At 40.0% G+C, this 20,346-nt stretch overlaps 1 protein-coding gene across 3 annotated transcripts; it reads left to right on the plus strand.

Moving 5' to 3' along the window:
- Positions 1–15,904: 15,904 nt before the first annotated feature.
- LOC114459527 (uncharacterized) lies at positions 15,905–19,972 on the plus strand. 3 transcript variants are annotated; one of them, XR_003673385.1, is made up of 3 exons: positions 19,259–19,286; positions 19,360–19,423; positions 19,789–19,972. XR_003673385.1 is itself a non-coding variant. In XM_028441743.1 (2 exons), the coding sequence occupies exon 1, from the start codon at positions 16,847–16,849 to the stop codon at positions 18,884–18,886; it is 2,040 nt and encodes a 679-aa protein (XP_028297544.1). In that variant the 5' UTR covers positions 15,905–16,846; the 3' UTR covers positions 18,887–19,423; positions 19,789–19,972. The 3 variants fall into 3 exon arrangements, 2 of the variants coding, with proteins under 2 accessions (XP_028297544.1, XP_028297545.1); XM_028441743.1 differs by having other exon boundaries at positions 15,905–19,423; XM_028441744.1 differs by having other exon boundaries at positions 15,905–19,423; positions 19,794–19,972.
- The last annotated feature ends 374 nt before the right edge of the window (positions 19,973–20,346 follow it).

Genomic DNA, 20,346 nt, shown 5'->3' on the forward strand with positions numbered 1-20,346 from the left:
AGTTTGTAAATTTGTAAATAACTGTAAATAATAGATATTTTTAAGTTTTTAAAAAAAGCATATATTTCAAGTATTTTATATCTGTTTGTTGTTGGGAATTTTTCTATTTTATACTTGTTGGGGGTGGGAGGTGGTGGTGATATTATTTATAGTTATTATTGTTATTGTAATTTGTGAATGGTTGTTTTCTCTGTATTAAAGATATTACATTTTTTTTTTAACAATTTCCTTTTTTAATCTGGCATTAAAAACTACAGTGTTTGGAATATCATATCTATATCTGAACTCATTGAACTCAGGAGGGCTTGACAGGGTTTTTCAACCCTTTAATGCTGTGCAGTAACATCTAATTAAAAGCTGTTTTCTAGTATATACATTGGTTAAGATGGTGTTTTTTTAATGAACAGTTTCAATGGACAAGAGTAAGTCTGAGGGATGAATATAGTTTATATATATATATATATTAAATTTATATATATATTAAATATATATATATTAGATTTATATATTTATATATATATATACATACATACATATATGTATGTATATATACGTATATATGTATATATATATATATATGTTAGATTTATATATATATATATATAAATTTAATATATGTATGTATATACTAGAAAACAGCTTTTAATTAGATGTTACTGCACAGCATGTGATTTGTCTGTGTCTGTGTGTGCGTGTCTGGTGATCTCTGGTTAATTATGTTTGTATGATAGTTTTGCATAAACGTACAGTCTGCTGATGGCTTCGTGATGTCCAGTTATGAATGCAGACTTATTTTAGTTTTATTTATTTACAGTGATGTACAGGTGATAACCAGTGACTGTATATGTGATGACCTGGGATTAAGCAGGATTGAACCCAGTATCTACGGTATTGTTTTCAGATTTATTGTAGCCTTACCTAGTCTAACAGGTCATGGCCTTGGCTCAGAGGTTAGAGCACTGGTCTTATAAACCAGGGGTTGTCAGTTCAATTCTCACTGAGGCCTTCACTCACTATTACCAACAGGACTGATGGGGGCGGGGCTAATGGTTTTGTTCACACCCTTTAATGGAAAGCGTTCCTGGTTTGTGAAGTCTACAGAGAACCAGGGAAGTGAGCTGAAGCGTCTCCATGGTAACTCCCAGCTGTGACAGCAGGGGGCGTGGTCTCATTCATTACCTGCTGCACATATCTGACCAAAGGCCTCACGTCTGTGGAGCGTTTCTCCATCATCTTCATCATCACACACTTCTGTGGTCACTGGTTCCACCACGTGGAAGTTGACTTTTATTCTGAAGGACAGGACACACAGCACACACAGCTGTTCTTACTGAGCTGCAGGCTTGGCCTCAATTACATTTTTCACTTAACATTACATTTTCAATTGAATAATAATATTTTTTTTATCCTCAAAAACTCAATTATAATTATGTTCTTAATTACTAATGTTTAATTACAATTAATCACAATTACTGAACCTGAATTAAATAACCTAATAAAAGTTAACCTTCCTCTTGTGTTAGCTTTCTGTTAGCATCTTTAATGCTAGCGAGTCCTAAATCAGTTGTAAAATACACTAACACAAATGTTTAACATCTAATGTATTTCCTATCTATTGGTTTCCTTGTTAGGATTCATAATTAATGATACTATAGGTTTTAATATTTATGGTATGGAAGTAAGAGCATTTTTTGTGTCCCTATAACCCTAGATTTAATAGATTTTAAATGGTAAAGTGTGGGAAAATATTATATGAAACATATTTTAATAATTATTAACTACATACAGTAGAAATGTACATAGAACTGTAACATGATTCCCTAGTTTAGTACTAAATTATAATATTTTATAACATTTTCATGGCAATTACAATTACATTGTCAATTATCTCAACTTTACAGTTACAATTATAATTATACCATCATTTTATTTAATGATCAATTACACAATTACAATTCTAATTTAAAACAGTGCAAATGGTACGACCCACATGTAGTCTGCAGTGCTGAGTCAGGTATATGTATACAGGTAGTCTGCAGTGCTGAGTCAGGTATATGTATACAGGTAGTCTGCAGTGCTGAGTCAGGTATATGTATAAAGGTAGTCTGTAGTGCTGAGTCAGGTATATGTATACAGGTAGTCTGCAGTGCTGAGTCAGGTATATGTATACAGGTAGTCTGCAGTGCTGAGTCAGGTATATGTATACAGGTAGTTTGGAGTGCTGAGTCAGGTATATGTATACAGGTAGTCTGCAGTGCTGAGTCAGGTATATGTAAACAGGTAGTCTGCAGTGCTGAGTCAGGTATATGTATACAGGTAGTCTGCAGTGCTGAGTCAGGTATATGTATACAGGTAGTCTGCAGTGCTGAGTCAGGTATATGTAAACAGGTAGTCTGCAGTGCTGAGTCAGGTATATGTATACAGGTAGTCTGTAGTGCTGAGTCAGGTATATGTAAACAGGTAGTCTGCAGTGCTGAGTCAGGTATATGTATACAGGTAGTCTGCAGTGCTGAGTCAGGTATATGTAAACAGGTAGTCTGCAGTGCTGAGTCAGGTATATGTATACAGGTAGTCTGCAGTGCTGAGTCAGGTATATGTATACAGGTAGTCTGCAGTGCTGAGTCAGGTATATGTAAACAGGTAGTCTGCAGTGCTGAGTCAGGTATATGTATACAGGTAGTCTGCAGTGCTGAGTCAGGTATATGTATACAGGTAGTCTGCAGTGCTGAGTCAGGTATATGTATACAGGTAGTCTACAGTGCTGAGTCAGGTATATGTAAACAGGTAGTCTGCAGTGCTGAGTCAGGTATATGTATACAGGTAGTCTGCAGTGCTGAGTCAGGTATATGTATACAGGTAGTCAGCAGTGCTGAGTCAGGTATATGTATACAGGTAGTCTGCAGTGCTGAGTCAGGTATATGTAAACAGGTAGTCTGCAGTGCTGAGTCAGGTATATGTATACAGGTAGTCTGCAGTGCTGAGTCAGGTATATGTAAACAGGTAGTCTGTAGTGCTGAGTCAGGTATATGTAAACAGGTAGTCTGTAGTGCTGAGTCAGGTATATGTATACAGGTAGTCAGCAGTGCTGAGTCAGGTATATGTATACAGGTAGTCTGCAGTGCTGAGTCAGGTATATGTATACAGGTAGTCTGCAGTGCTGAGTCAGGTATATGTAAACAGGTAGTCTTTAGTGCTGAGTCAGGTATATGTATACAGGTAGTCTGTAGTGCTGAGTCAGGTATATGTAAACAGGTAGTCTGTAGTGCTGAGTCAGGTATATGTATACAGGTAGTCTGTAGTGCTGAGTCAGGTATATGTATACAGGTAGTCTGTAGTGCTGAGTCAGGTATATGTATACAGGTAGTCTGTAGTGCTGAGTCAGGTATATGTAAACAGGTAGTCTGCAGTGCTGAGTCAGGTATATGTATACAGGTAGTCTGTAGTGCTGAGTCAGGTATATGTATACAGGTAGTCTGCAGTGCTGAGTCAGGTATATGTATACAGGTAGTCTGTAGTGCTGAGTCAGGTATATGTATACAGGTAGTCTGCAGTGCTGAGTCAGGTATATGTATACAGGTAGTCTGCAGTGCTGAGTCAGGTATATGCATACAGGTAGTCTGCAGTGCTGAGTCAGGTATATGTAAACAGGTAGTCTGCAGTGCTGAGTCAGGTATATGTATACAGGTAGTCTGTAGTGTATATTTACTAAACATGAACTTTTTCTTCTGAGAAATGATACGATACCTCAACATCAAACTCTATCATTTACCATCTGACTCTGGCTCTGAGGTAATCATCTACTGCTTTTTTATTTGCTGGCTCAACTGGAAAGCTAAGTAGCAAGCTAGCTAGCTACAAGTAGCAAGCTAACTAGCAGAAGAATGGCTCTTTCCACAACAGAATACAGCAGTCTCCTCCAAAAGATTACTGAACTGGAGACTACAGTGTGAGGAATACAAGTAAACATTGAGGTTAATGGACACTGTGGATATGATAATGATACGACTGTGCCGCTGTTTCAAAACAGCGGAGTGGATAAAGCTAACTCGCTACCAGCCCGTGCTAACAAAGCTATCAGGCCTAGGGAGGATCCTGTTCCCGTTGATAAGCCAACAGATGTGAGTCCTCCCTGGAATACTCTGGGAGCTAAGCCTAAGAAAAAGTCATATCCACTTCAAAGGCTAACGGGCCGAGCAAAGCGCCCTGATATCAATAATGAGACGGACTGGCCTGCACTCCCTTCTCAGACTGCAGCCTCAACATCAACTCCCTTGTCTGCCCAGGCACAAAAGTGGACATCTGCTAAAGGCAGGAGTATCACCAAGTCACAAACCCAGTTTCATGTAGAACTGGGTAATCGATTCGCCCCACTGCTGAATGACCTAGGATCTGCTCTAATGAGGTCAACACACAACCTTCTGGAACTGCAAAGACTGAAAGTGCTTCAGGAAAACAAAAGTGACAGGGTAGGCCAAAGCAACAACCTCACACACTGATAGTGGGAGACGTTTCTGTTAAAGATGCTCAGAAGATGTTTAGCAGCAACGTGAAAGTGATCTGTTTACCTAATGACACAGTATCAGACCTGGATGACAAAATCTTGCATATCGTTGCAGATTACCCACATTTGAAAAATGTTGTGATTCATTTTGGGTTAAATGATTTAGCCAAGGAGGAGTCTGAGGTGTTAAAGCAGGATTTCACCCATCTGCTAAAAACTGTGAGCTGTATACAGCCTAAAGTGTTCATCAGTGGCCAGATACCTCCAGTCCACAAAGGAGATCTGAAATTCTCAAGGATTTACTCTTTGAATAAATTTCTGTCTTCGGCTTGTGCTGCCCTTTCACTAAATTTTATAGAAAATTTTCCTATTTTTTGGGAACGTCGTCATCTTTTTAGAGCAGATGGACTGTGTCTAAACAAGGCTGGAGTAAAACTCTTCACATCCAACTTGTTTTACTTCACCAGTCACACTGCTATCAGTTCTGATAAAGACAGAGGACAACATGTACCATCGGAGAACAAAACAACAAGGAAAGAACATGGAGTCCATGAGCTTCCAGCAAGAAATAAAAATCGCCAAAATGAAGAGGTCAACCCAACCCCCGCATCTCAGGACCCACCTGCTTCACCCCAAAATTCACCTACTTCCACCTCATCCAGCTTCTCTCCTACCCCTGCCTTCTTGGATTTAACTGCCCAGATGAACGAGCTGGTTCTGGCTGGCACAAGACTAACACCCCACCCTTTACCCCACCATGGTCAATCTGCACCACCCATCCCTCCTCGACGATACCAGGCTCAGGATCACTCTTCTCCTCAGGCCAGCTGTGTTCATCTTAGAGCGACACAGGTCTGATATGTGCTGGGTCCAGACTGCAATAGCTCTATTTTTAGGAACAACCAGAAAAAGTCAGGGCCCTATGGAGTTAATGCAGCTTCTTTAATTCCTGTGGTGACAGGTAACACAGGTAAAATTGTGAAATTAAAGAAAAGCAAAAAGCTTTATAGAGATAAAAATGTGACTCCTATAACATGTCATCCAAAAAGTCCACCAGTGTCTCCAGTAAAGTCTTTAAAATTAGCTCTTCTTAATGTTAGATCTCTTGTTAACAAGTCACTAATAATTAATGATTTTATTTTGACACATCACTTGGACTTTTTATTTCTTAATGAAACATGGTTGAATGATGGTATCAGTAATACTATTCTCAATGAAAGTTCACCACAAGACTTTATTTATTTAAATAAGTGTCGTACTTGCAGGAAAGGTGGTGGAGTTGCTGCCATTTTTAAATCAATATTTCAGTGCAAAGAAATAACATTTGATGATTTTATCTCCTTTGAATATATGTCATTCTTACTGAAGGGTGATTCAAGAGTTCTGTTTTTAGTCGTTTATAGACCCCCAAAATATTCTGGAGAATTCATGGATGAGTTTGCTGAACTGCTGTCAGTTGTATGCACTGAATACAACTTTTTAATAATAACAGGTGACTTAAATATTCATGTAGACAATAACATGGACAATACTGCCAAAGAACTGTATGCTTTAATGGATACTTTTGGTCTTACACAACATGTGACTGGTCCGACACACACTCAAGGTCACACTTTGGATCTGGTTATCTCTAAAGGTGTTGATATCTCTGCTGTTGATGTAAGAGACTTAGCTCTATCTGATCATTTCTGTGTCTTTTTTGACCTAGAGACTGTAACATCTGTCCCCCCTAGTTATGTGTGTTTAAAGAAAAGGTACATAAATGAGAACACAAGTGCACAGTTTATGGAAGCCATAGCAATGACACCAACATTGAGTGCTGAGACAGTTGATGATCTTCTGGATGAGTATAATAGAAACGTCTGTAATGTCATAAATGTGGTGGCTCCAATCAAAACTAAGAGAAAACCAAACACACAGAAAACACCTTGGAGGAGGACTGAGATAATGCAGAATTTGAAATCTGACTGTAGAAGAGCTGAGCGTAAATGGAGATCAACAAAACTCCAAATTCATCTAGAACTATACAAAATAAGTCTGCGAAAATTCAATGATGGCTTGTTCAAAGCAAGGCAGCAATACTTTTCTGAAATTATTGCCAAAAATGTCAACAACTCTCGCACGTTGTTTTCTGTAATTGAAAAGCTCACAACCCCCCCAGATCAGATAGCCCCTGAATTACTGTCAGCTGGAAAATGCAATGAATTTGCTGTATATTTCAATGAAAAAATACAATCAATAAGGTCAAACATCAGAACAAACCAGCAAAATCACAAAAAGCTTGAACAGCTTCAACCACTGAGGGAGGAGTCAACTACAATGTTAGAGTTTATTACAGTGAACCCAAAAACAATAGAGGAAACTGTTCAGCAGCTGAATCCATCAACGTGTTGCCTTGACACAATACCCTCAAACTTCTTTAAAACTGTTGTAAAGTCATTTATCACTGATTAGTGTCAGATAATTAACTGCTCATTCCAATCAGGCACCGTACCAAAATCCCTGAAAGTAGCTGCTGTGAAACCGCTGTTAAAAAAGAGAACACTGGATGCCTCTATACTGGATAACTATAGACCAATCAGAACCTTCCATTCATGGCCAAGATCATTGAGAAGGTGGTCTTCAACCAACTGAGTCAATTCTTAACATTCAACAAAATATTTGATAAATTTCAGTCAGGTTTTCGTTCTCATCACAGCACTGAAACTGCTCTGATCAAAGTGATCAATGACATAAGGTTGAACACTGATTCAGGAAAAGTATCTGTTCTCATTCTGTTGGATCTAAGTGCTGCATTTGACACTGTAGATCAGGGGTGTCCAATTCCGGTCCTCGAGGGCCACTATCCAGCATGTTTTAGATGTTTCCCTCTTCCAACACACCTGATTCAAATGATCAACTCCTCATCCAGCTCTGCAGAAGCCTGATAACGATCATAATCATTTGAATCAGGTGTGTTGGAAGAGGGAAACATCTAAAACATGCTGGATAGTGGCCCTCGAGGACCGGAATTGGACACCCCTGCTGTAGATCATACAATTTTGTTGCACAGATTGCAAACATGGGTTGGACTAAATGGAAAAGTAATGCAATGGTTTAAGTTCTACTTGGAGGAGCGAAGCTATTTTGTAAGCATTGGAAACTTTGAATCTGACAGATTACCAATGTCCTGTGGGGTTCCTCAGGGCTCTGTTCTTGGACCTCTTCTGTTTAGCCTTTACATGCTTCCTTTGGGACAAATTTTACAGAACTGTAAGGTTGATTATCAGAGCTATGCAGATGACACACAACTATATCTATCACTGAACCCAGATGACCATGGTCCCATTGAGGTGTTGTGTGACTGTTTAGAAAAAGTAAACTGCTGGATGAGTGAAAACTTCCTTCAACTAAACCATGAAAAGACGGAGGTGATTGTCTTTGGTAACAAGGAAAAGAGGACAGCTGTCAGCAATTATCTTGAGTCTCGATCTTTAAAAGCTAAAGACCAAGTCAAAAACCTTGGTGTTCTGATTGACTCAGATCTGACATTCAGCATCAGATCAAATCTATCACAAAAACATCTTCTACCACCTAAAGAACATCTCCAGAGTGAAAGGTTTAATGGCTCAGAAAGATCAGGAGAAACTGGTCCATGCTTTTATCTCCAGCAGACTGGACTATTGTAATGGTCTTCTGACAGGAATCCCCCAAAAGAGCATCAAACAGCTACAGCTGGTTCAGAACGCTGCAGCTCAGGTCTGAACCAGAACAAAGAGGTCAGAACACATTACTCCAGTTTTAAAGTCTTTACACTGGCTCCCAGTCAGCCTCAGAATAGACTTTAAAGTTCTGCTGCTGGTGTATAAATCTGTGAATGGGTTTGGTCCAGAATACATCAGTGACATGTTAGTCAGGTATGAACCCAGCAGGTCTCTCAGATCTATGGACACAGATCAGATAGTGGAGCCCAGAGCTCACAGTAACCATGGTGATGCTGCTTTTAGTTGTTATGCTGCAAAGAAGTGGAACAAACTGCCAGCGGAGCTGAAGTCAGCATCCAATGTGAACATTTTTAAATCAAAGTTAAAGGCACTTTTTTTCTCTACTGCATATGATTGAGAGAGAGATTTTTGTCATGTTGTTGATGTAATGATGATTTTACTGATGATTTTGATTGATTTTACTGATGATTTTAAATGTTCTTATTGATTTAAATGTTCTTATTGATTTTAAACAATTGAATGTTTTATCATGTAAAGCACATTGAGTTGCCTTGAGTATGAAATGCGCTATATAAATAAATTTGCCTTGCCTTGCCTTGCCTTGCCTAGTGCTGAGTCAGGTATATGTATACAGGTAGTCTGCAGTGCTGAGTCAGGTATATGTATACAGGTAGTCTGCAGTGCTGAGTCAGGTATATGTATACAGGTAGTCTGCAGTGCTGAGTCAGCTATATGTATACAAGTAGTCTGTAGTGCTGAGTCAGGTATATGTATACAGGTAGTCTGTACTGCTGAGTCAGGTATATGTATACAGGTAGTCTGCAGTGCTGAGTCAGGTATATGTATACAGGTAGTCTGCAGTGCTGAGTCAGGTATATGTATACAGGTAGTCTGTACTGCTGAGTCAGGTATATGTATACAGGTAGTCTGCAGTGCTGAGTCAGGTATATGTATACAGGTAGTCTGCAGTGCTGAGTCAGGTATATGTATACAGGTAGTCTGCAGTGCTGAGTCAGGTATATGTATACAGGTAGTCTGCAGTGCTGAGTCAGGTATATGTATACAGGTAGTCTGCAGTGCTGAGTCAGGTATATGTATACAGGTAGTCTGCAGTGCTGAGTCAGGTATATGTATACAGGTAGTCTGCAGTGCTGAGTCAGGTATATGTATACAGGTAGTCTGCAGTGCTGAGTCAGGTATATGTATACAGGTAGTCTGCAGTGCTGAGTCAGGTATATGTATACAGGTAGTCTGCAGTGCTGAGTCAGGTATATGTATACAGGTAGTCTGCAGTGCTGAGTCAGCTATATGTATACAGGTAGTCTGTAGTGCTGAGTCAGGTATATGTATACAGGTAGTCTGCAGTGCTGAGTCAGGTATATGTATACAGGTAGTCTGCAGTGCTGAGTCAGGTATATGTAAACAGGTAGTCTGTAGTGCTGAGTCAGGTATATGTATACAGGTAGTCTGCAGTGCTGAGTCAGGTATATGTATACAGGTAGTCTGCAGTGCTGAGTCAGGTATATGTAAACAGGTAGTCTGCAGTGCTGAGTCAGGTATATGTATACAGGTAGTCTGCAGTGCTGAGTCAGGTATATGTATACAGGTAGTCTGCAGTGCTGAGTCAGGTATATGTATACAGGTAGTCTGTAGTGCTGAGTCAGGTATATGTATACAGGTAGTCTGCAGTGCTGAGTCAGGTATATGTATACAGGTAGTCCGCAGCGCTGAGTCAGGTATATGTAAACAGGTAGTCTGCAGTGCTGAGTCAGGTATATGTATACAGGTAGTCTGCAGTGCTGAGTCAGGTATATGTATACAGGTAGTCGGCAGTGCTGAGTCAGGTATATGTAAACAGGTAGTCTGCAGTGCTGAGTCAGGTATATGTATACAGGTAGTCTGCAGTGCTGAGTCAGGTATATGTATACAGGTAGTCGGCAGTGCTGAGTCAGGTATATGTATACAGGTAGTCTGCAGTGCTGAGTCAGGTATATGTATACAGGTAGTCCGCAGTGCTGAGTCAGGTATATGTATACAGGTAGTCTGCAGTGCTGAGTCAGGTATATGTAAACAGGTAGTCTGTAGTGCTGAGTCAGGTATATGTATACAGGTAGTTTGTAGTGCTGAGTCAGGTATATGTAAACAGGTAGTCTGTAGTGCTGAGTCAGGTATATGTAAACAGGTAGTCTGCAGTGCTGAGTCAGGTATATGTAAACAGGTAGTCTGTAGTGCTGAGTCAGGTATATGTATACAGGTAGTTTGTAGTGCTGAGTCAGGTATATGTAAACAGGTAGTCTGCAGTGCTGAGTCAGGTATATGTAAACAGGTATATCTGAACTGTAGATGTGACGTGGAGCAGGAGATAGAAAGCAGCATGTTTTTCCTCAAGAAAGGAAAACCAGGACAAAAAGTCAAAGAAAGGGAGAGAAGGTGAAATGAGGGAAAACAACTGTTTACTCAGTTTTTCAGAAATTTAAAACACTCACATCTTTTTTAGACAATATATTATTTAGTCTGAAATTAACTACGTGCACTCTCACACATTTAAATGCTGGAACATTCCTTTTGTACGTCAAAATCATGATTCTAATCATTCTATATTTACCTCTTAATAACCTTTGTACACATTTGCTTTGTCTGTGTGTGTATATATATATATATAAATATAAATATATACTGTATATATATATGTATACAGTATATATTAGTGATACCTCCCCCCCCCAAAAAAGCCACTCCTTAAATTGTAGCAAAAATATGTCACAAACAAAATATTCAATAAACCATTAAAATATAGTAGAACAGATTTATAAAATACAAACAATGGATATGGAGTCATTAGCTTATTGCAGTTTTTTAACCTTGGGGTCAGGACCCCATGTGGGGTCAGCCTGGAATTAAAATGGGGTGGAAATGTCTCATAATTGGTTAAAAAAAAAAGAAGAAAAAAAGGTAAAAACGGATTAAAATTATTTTTTATATTTTTTTAATTATTATTTTTCAAATACACGTCACACACAATAAATATTATATATCTGTATCCTATACAGTAGCCCTGATAAATAAATATGTATATATGTGAATAATATCTAAAATATTATTATATATTGATGATCATATTTATATAGGATTGACAGTATTATTTATACTTATACAGAATTATATTTATTAAATATAATAATAAACAAGTTGTATAAAGTATGTAAGTTCTAAGTTCAGTTGGGTGGTTTGGACGAGGATTCTCCGTTGCTAAAACTCATTTTTTTAAGCGTGTGACGTCCCTTCCTCCACTCTACTCTCACGAGTTTACGTTCAGCCAATCACGTAGCTCGGTCACCTATTTGCAAGCAGCTGTGTTTGTTCCCTGTCAGAGAGTGAGGGACACACACACGAAGCTGCTGCAACAGGTTGGTCCTTTCACTTTTATTTTCGGGTTTCTTAACAACTCTAGTACTCACAACAACCTTTGTACACCTTCAGCCTTCACCACCTCAGGGATAAGAGCCATTTAATCCTGCTGCGCTTGAGGTTTAAAAAGGAATTGGTGAGTTTGAATGTTTGTTTGAATGTAGCATGCTATGCTAAACTGAATGCTAACGTAATGCCATTCAACTAGGTTGGGTGGCTGATGTTGTATCAGGTACCATTATGTTGAGTGCTGTGATACCTCAGTATAACTGTTAACACTGTTTAACTATTGAATTGTGTTGGTTAAGTGAGTAATTATTTATTATTGTGAAAATGTTTTCTCTGATATATTCAATCATTGTATCATGGCTAACTGAGAAATGAAATTTAATGATTAATTCATGATAAAGGAATTAATTCAGATTTATTGATTATTGTGCGCACAGAAGAATTAACTAATTAGTGAATATATTATTTATGTGGTCTTATTTAATTATACAGGCCAGGTTTCCCTGGTATGGGTACCAACTGATGGTGAGCTTGAAAGATTACTGCCCGGAACTGAAGGATCCAGTCCACAACTCAAGTGATCTGGTAGGAGGTTGTTGCAGCCTTGTTCTTCCCCCCTCATTCACACTGCTTTCGGACATGTGGAAGCGTATTAGGAGCGAACTAAAAGCTGTTGGCTTTTATGGACTATGTTGAGACGGTAGAAACTCTCTATCTAGTGGTGAGATACCACTGGCTACTTGGATGAACTCGTGGAAGGTTCCAAACATTGGATGTGGAACCACATTGGCACCATACTCATAGGAAAAAAAACTCAAGCCTGAGTGCACTTAAATACTGCAGCTGTAAATATTGTGTGTAAATGTTGGTTTTGTTGGGTCTGTAAATATTGTCAATATATATATATTATGAACTAAACTACTGTGTAATATTGCCTTATTTATTGTCCATTCCCTCCTTGAGTTGAATTTATCTTCTGAAATCTAGTCCGATACTACTAAACGTCTAAAATAAAATTACTACTGGTAATTAAAATCACACCACATATTACGACGTAAATGTTACATAAATGTGGTGAGCTAGCTAGGAGGGGTTGGTACAGTATTTAACGCACAATAATTTTTTTTTCCAAACATTCAAACTCAACCAGTTTCACAATGGACGTTTTTGAATCCCTTGAGATTAAGATATCTAACGCTGTTCTCATTAGTGGTGTCTCTGATGCTGATGATGAGGAAGTAGCAGAGTTCTTAGAACATTATGGTGCTGTTAAACGTGTAGTTACAATAGACTCACCGGGCTCCGAATACCATAATATGTGGGTTGCAGAGTATGCCTCTGGTGCAGCTATGATGGCGTTAAATCCATTATTGCCGTTTGTTTTATCCACGCGTGAAGGAAATATTGGCAACATTAAAAATTTATCTGAAATTTACATGATGGATGCAGGAAGTTTAACAACTAAAACTTATTTAGATGATCTTAAACACGTAGCTAAAATGAGTGGAAAGAATTATGCTGAGGTGTTGACTCAGGTGATGGCCCAAATCAGCGAGTCCCTTTCTGAGCTTCATCCTGGAAACCCTGAAAGAGTTGAAGAATCTGATAACAAAGGAAGTTCAGAGTTACCTGAAATGGCTGCTGCTTCAACATCATCACAATCCACTGAGCCCACTGTAAGACCAAAAGTGCAAAGGTTCTCCAATCCTATCACCACTGCTGATATAAATCCACCAGAAATCCAACGCTATGTGGTAGAACATATTGTCAAAAGTGAGGATGCAGCAATTCACCCACGTTCATCTCACCGTCTGTGCACCTTTTCTGGAAAACTTCCACGGTTGCTGCATGAAGTTGACTATGATACATGGCGCTGTGGGGTGGATCAGATTCTAACTGAGTCAAATCTTTCTGAAATTCAGCAGTCCCGACTTATCCTGGATAGTTTACTGCCCCCTGCTGCGGATATAGTAAGACACTTAGGTCTCAACCAGTCTGCCAAAAGTCTCGTTGAACAGCTAGATTCTGCATATGGTACAGTGCAGGATGGGGAGGAGCTGTATGTGAAATTTATGGACACCTATCAAGACAGAGATGAAAAACCATCAATCTATCTTCAGCGACTACAAGTAGCATTAAGCCTTGCACTGAAAAGGGGGGGAATTCTAGAACGTGATTTGTCCAAGCATTTGTTAAATCAATTTTGCCGGGGTTGCTGGGATAATACTTTAATTTCAGAACTCCAGCTTAAACAAAAGAAACACAATCCTCCAGTATTTGCTGAGCTGTTGTTACTTCTTAGAACCGAAGAAGATAGAGAAGCTGTCAAAAGTCAGCGAATGAAACAGCACTTGGGCTCCACAAAACAAAAAGTTACTGCTCAAGCTCAATGTGCATATGCAGAAAATGAGAAGGGGATGTGTGCGTCATTTTCTACGCTGACCAAACAGCTGACTCAGCAAATGGCTGCTATGCAGAAGCAGCTAGATGCTCTAACTGCCAGTCACTTATATGGTCAACCCTCCAATCCGCCAAGCATGACTCAAACCACGACTTCGCGTGGGAAATCAACGGCTATGAGCACTTCAAGTCCAAAATCTGGGTTTTGTTTTCGCTGTGGGGAAGATGGCCATATTAAACCACAATGTGACAATGAGCCAAACTCTGCATTAGTGAGTTTAAAACGCAAGCAATTCAATGAGAAGAAACAAAGATGGCAAAGACAAAATACTAAATTCAAACAGTTAAACTAACTTCAGTTCCTGTTGAGGGACAAACTGGAACTGCACCGGACCTACACAGTCCCGCTATATCAAAAGAGACTGTTTGCAATGCCGAGTTAGGCTACTCCAGGCCTGAGGTACCAGCCAAGTTGCCTCAAGGTTTGGTGGGGTCAAAATGCTCAGCTGAAGTTGAAATTTTGGGTTTTAACTGTCATTGCCTTTTAGACACTGGATCCCAAGTAACAACTATACCTGTGTCTTTTTATAATCATTATCTTCAAGACCAACCAATCCATCATCTGAATGATCTTTTACAAGTTGAGGGAGCTGCAGGTCACGCTGTCCCTTACCTAGGTTATATTGAAATTACAATAAAGTTTCCAAAAGATTTTGTAGGAAATGCTATTGATATTTCTACTTTGGCCCTGGTAGTTCCAGATTCACGCCCTGACTCGTCCTCTACTGTGCTGATTGGAATGAATACGCTTGAACCCTTGTATGAGCAATATCAGAGCAGTGATCATTCAACATTCCAGCCCTGCACACATGGTTATCGAGCTGTGTTAAAAACATTGCAACTGACACATCAACAGGAAGACACTGGCGAGGGTTGGGTGGTGAGACTACTTAGTAAAGTCCCTGTGCAAATTCCGGCTAGTTGCACACTGGTCCTTGAGGGTTCAACAAAAAATCTCCCACACACACTGAGTCAGTCTGTTGTGTTACACCATCCTGCTTCAGCACTACCGGGCGGATTATGTGTCAAGAGTTGCTTAATTACACTCCCGGCTCGTAGTCCTTATAAAGTTCCAGTGGTCATAACCAATGATTCAGAACATGATGCTTTTATTTCACCATTTAGTGTGATAGCAGAACTTGAAACTTATCAATGCATTCTATCTGAACATAGTGTGAAAAACTCTAACATGGAGAAGTCTCGAGACACCGTGAACTTCAATTTTGGTGATTCTCCAATACCGCCTGAGTGGAAGGAGAGGGTCACCCAGAAACTGAATGCCATGCCTGAGGTTTTCTCTCAACATGATCTTGACTTTGGATGTACTAGCCAAGTCAAACATTCTATCGATTTACATGATCGTACGCCATTCAAACAACGTGCCCGGCCGATCCATCCTCAAGATATCGAAGCTGTACGTCAACATCTCCGTGAGCTTCTGGAGGCTGGGGTCATAAAGGAATCCAACTCTCCATTCTCATCTCCAATTGTAGTGGTGAGAAAGAAAAATGGCGATGTGAGGCTGTGTATCGACTATCGTAAACTGAATCTCCAAACAATAAAGGATGCTTATCCTTTACCCAGTTTAGAAGAGTCTTTTTCAGCCCTCACTGGTTCAAGATGGTTCTCGGTGCTCGATCTCAAATCTGGCTATTATCAAATTGAGATGAAGGAAGCCGATAAGCCAAAAACTGCTTTTGTTACCCCCCTAGGGTTCTGGGAATTTAACAGAATGCCTCAAGGGGTGACAAATGCGCCCAGTACTTTCCAGCGCTTAATGGAGAGATGTATGGGAGATCTTCATCTGCAAGAAGTCTTGGTGTTTATCGACGACCTCATCATCTTCTCAGATTCTCTGGAGGAGCATGAAAGAAGATTGCTCAGAGTACTAGATCGTTTAAAGACTTATGGTTTAAAACTTTCATCTGAAAAATGCAAATTTTTCCAAACTTCTGTCCGGTATCTCGGTCACATCGTGTCAGAAAGAGGAGTTGAAACAGATCCAGAAAAGATCGATGCCATTAAATCCTGGCCAATTCCACAAAAACTTAAAGAACTTCGGTCTTTTTTGGGGTTTGCTGGATATTATCGTCGTTTTATTGAAGATTATTCCAAGATTGCTAAACCATTAAACGATTTAACCAGAGGATATTCACCTGCATGCAAGTCAAAGACATCTGGGACCAAAAAACCAAGTTACAGCCCAAATCAGCCATTTGGGGAACGATGGAGTCCCAGTTGCCAGGTTGCATTTGAAACTCTGATAGAGAGACTTACCACTGCTCCAGTCCTGGGGTTTGCTGATCGATCCCAATCGTACATTCTCCACACAGATGCTAGTGTGACTGGATTAGGAGCTGCTTTATACCAAGAGCAAGAAGGAAAGCTGCGAGTTATAGCTTATGCTAGCCGTGGGCTGTCGCAAAGTGAGAGCCGATATCCAGCCCATAAACTTGAATTTCTGGCCCTAAAATGGAGTGTGGTTGAAAAATTTCAAGATTATTTGTATGGCGCAGAGTTTACAGTGGTTACTGACAGCAACCCGCTGACCTACATTCTTACTTCTGCTAAATTGGATGCTGCAGGATATCGCTGGTTGGCGGCTTTATCAACGTTTTCTTTCAGGCTACAGTACCGAGCTGGAAAACAGAATGTTGATGCTGACGCGCTCTCTCGGCGCCCTCATGCATGTTCCAGAGACGTACCAACTGAAGATCATGAGATCATTGAAGAGTTCATTTCCCATCACACAGCTGACACGGAGATGATCCCAGAAGATGTTGTGGATGCAATCTGCAAAAGTCACCTAGTTAGAGCTCTCAAGCCGGCGGATCCCAGCCAGATTGGTATCACCCTTGTTGAGTCCCTGACAATCGAAGCGGATGCCATTCCAGAGAATTACAGCTGTGAAGAGAATCCATTGCTGCCAGTCGTTCCTCCTCTCAATATTAAAGAAAAGCAATACGCTGATCCTTGTATCCGAGAGGTAATGCATCAGCTTAAGACGGGAGAAAAAGTCCCACCAACTGCAAGAGCTGAGTTGCCTGAACTTCCATTCTTACTTAGAGAATGGTCCAAACTGGATATAGTGGATGGAGTTTTGTATCGGCGAAGGAGGGAAAATGAAAGCACCTCGTATCAAGTCGTCCTTCCAGCAGAACTTCGGCCAGTTGTCCTGAAAAGTCTCCACGACGACATGGGCCATATGGGGATTGAACGTACACTCGACCTTGTCCGTACAAGATTTTATTGGCCCAAAATGGCTCTGCACGTGGAGCAGAAAGTTCAAACCTGTGGACGATGTGTGCGCCGAAAAGCTTTGCCAGAGAGAGCTGCCCCACTGGTAAACATCTCAACTTCACGACCACTTGAACTATTGTGTATGGATTTTTTAAGCCTTGAACCCGATTCCAGCAATACTCGAGACATCTTAGTCCTAACCGATCATTTTACCAAGTTCGCCCTTGCTTTCCCTACACCTAACCAAAAAGCAACAACAGTGGCTAAGTGTTTGTGGGAAAATTTTATCATCTACTACGGAATTCCGGAGCGAATTCACACTGATCAAGGACGAGACTTTGAATCAAAATTAATAAAAGAACTGTGTGAAGTTGCTGGCATTCAGAAGAGTCGTACTTCCCCTTACCATCCAAGAGGGAATCCAGTGGAGCGATTTAATAGGACCTTGCTGAGTATGTTGGGGACTCTAGAAAATAAACAAAAGTCACAATGGAAACAATATGTCAAACCATTGGTTCATGCCTACAATTGCACCAAGAATGAGGTTACAGGTTTTACTCCCTATGAACTCATGTTTGGCAGAACACCTCGGTTACCTGTTGACCTAGCATGTGGTCTGCCACTGCATGAAATCCAGCACAAAACTCACACTCAGTATGTGCAAGCTCTAAGATCCAGACTCAAAGACAGTTTTGACATTGCTGCTAAAAATGCTTCACACTCTGCAGAACGCAATAAAACCCATTTTGACAAACGTGTAGTGACATCAGCATTGGAAGCTGGAGATCGTGTTCTGGTCAGAAATGTTCGACTCCGAGGGAAGCATAAATTGTCAGACAAGTGGGAACAAGACATTTATGTTGTGCTTTATCAAGTAGGTGAGCTTCCTGTGTATAAAGTAAAACCAGAAACCGGGGACGGACCAGTCCGTACTCTACACAGGGATCTTCTCCTTCCTTGCAGGATTCTTCCGGTCAGTGCTGAAAACCTGCCCCCTGAAGAAAAAGACTTGGTCCGCAGACCAATAACTCGACAGCTAACTTCTAATTCTGACTCTTTTACTGACCATCTGATGGAAGAAGAAGATGCTGAAAGTGTGGTTTCCTTAAACATCAACCCACCGACAAGGTATTTCACGGTTGAAAGAATTGGAGACGTGTCTGTACCTAGTCCCAATGACCACACTAAGAATATTGAGCAAACTGAATTAAGTTCCCCTCTCAATGAAGCTCCAGCATCCATGGAGGAAATGAGGGATGAACGCACCGAATCGGAAGAGGCACTAGCCGAAGCCCCGTTGAGCCAGTCCATTGAAGAAGACCCACTAAAAGAATCCACCCCCCTAAACACTAACCCTGTGTCACCTGAGGACAACACCCTCAATTTAGTGGAGGATCCTATTCGACGCTCTAATCGTCGTAGAGCCCCACCTGTGAGGTTTCAGTACGCTACCGCGGGTAATCCCTTAATAAATGTAGTCCAGACATTACTGCATAGTTTGTCTGATGCGTTAAATATTCTCAATGTTGGAAATCATACCGTTCCATCTGTACATGAGGATTAGTTAACATGCGACGGGACGTGCATGGTTTAAGGCGGGGAGGGTGTAGCCCTGATAAATAAATATGTATATATGTGAATAATATCTAAAATATTATTATATATTGATGATCATATTTATATAGGATTGACAGTATTATTTATACTTATACAGATTTATATTTATTAAATATAATAATAAACAAGTTGTATAAAGTATGTAAGTTCTAAGTTCAGTTGGGTGGTTTGGACGAGGATTCTCCGTTGCTAAAACTAATTTTTTTAAGCGTGTGACGTCCCTTCCTCCACTCTACTCTCGCGAGTTTACGTTCAGCCAATCACGTAGCTCGGTCACCTATTTGCAAGCAGCTGTGTTTGTTCCCTGTCAGAGAGTGAGGGACACACACACGAAGCTGCTGCAACAGGTTGGTCCTTTCACTTTTATTTTCGGGTTTCTTAACAACTCTAGTACTCACAACAACCTTTGTACACCTTCAGCCTTCACCACCTCAGGGATAAGAGCCATTTAATCCTGCTGCGCTTGAGGTTTAAAAAGGAATTGGTGAGTTTGAATGTTTGTTTGAATGTAGCATGCTATGCTAAACTGAATGCTAACGTAATGCCATTCAACTAGGTTGGGTGGCTGATGTTGTATCAGGTACCATTATGTTGAGTGCTGTGATACCTCAGTATAACTGTTAACACTGTTTAACTATTGAATTGTGTTGGTTAAGTGAGTAATTATTTATTATTGTGAAAATGTTTTCTCTGATATATTCAATCATTGTATCATGGCTAACTGAGAAATGAAATTTAATGATTAATTCATGATAAAGGAATTAATTCAGATTTATTGATTATTGTGCGCACAGAAGAATTAACTAATTAGTGAATATATTATTTATGTGGTCTTATTTAATTATACAGGCCAGGTTTCCCTGGTATGGGTACCAACTGATGGTGAGCTTGAAAGATTACTGCCCAGAACTGAAGGATCCAGTCCACAACTCAAGTGATCTGGTAGGAGGTTGTTGCAGCCTTGTTCTTCCCCCCTCATTCACACTGCTTTCGGACATGTGGAAGCGTATTAGGAGCGAACTAAAAGCTGTTGGCTTTTATGGACTATGTTGAGACGGTAGAAACTCTCTATCTAGTGGTGAGATACCACTGGCTACTTGGATGAACTCGTGGAAGGTTCCAAACATTGGATGTGGAACCACATTGGCACCATACTCATAGGAAAAAAAACTCAAGCCTGAGTGCACTTAAATACTGCAGCTGTAAATATTGTGTTTAAATGTTGGTTTTGTTGGGTCTGTAAATATTGTCAATATATATATATTATGAACTAAACTACTGTGTAATATTGCCTTATTTATTGTCCATTCCCTCCTTGAGTTGAATTTATCTTCTGAAATCTAGTCCGATACTACTAAACGTCTAAAATAAAATTACTACTGGTAATTAAAATCACACCACATATTA

This window comes from Gouania willdenowi, unplaced genomic scaffold (assembly GCF_900634775.1).
Source record: "Gouania willdenowi unplaced genomic scaffold, fGouWil2.1 scaffold_322_arrow_ctg1, whole genome shotgun sequence".
Classification (NCBI taxonomy): Eukaryota; Metazoa; Chordata; class Actinopteri; order Blenniiformes; family Gobiesocidae; genus Gouania; species Gouania willdenowi.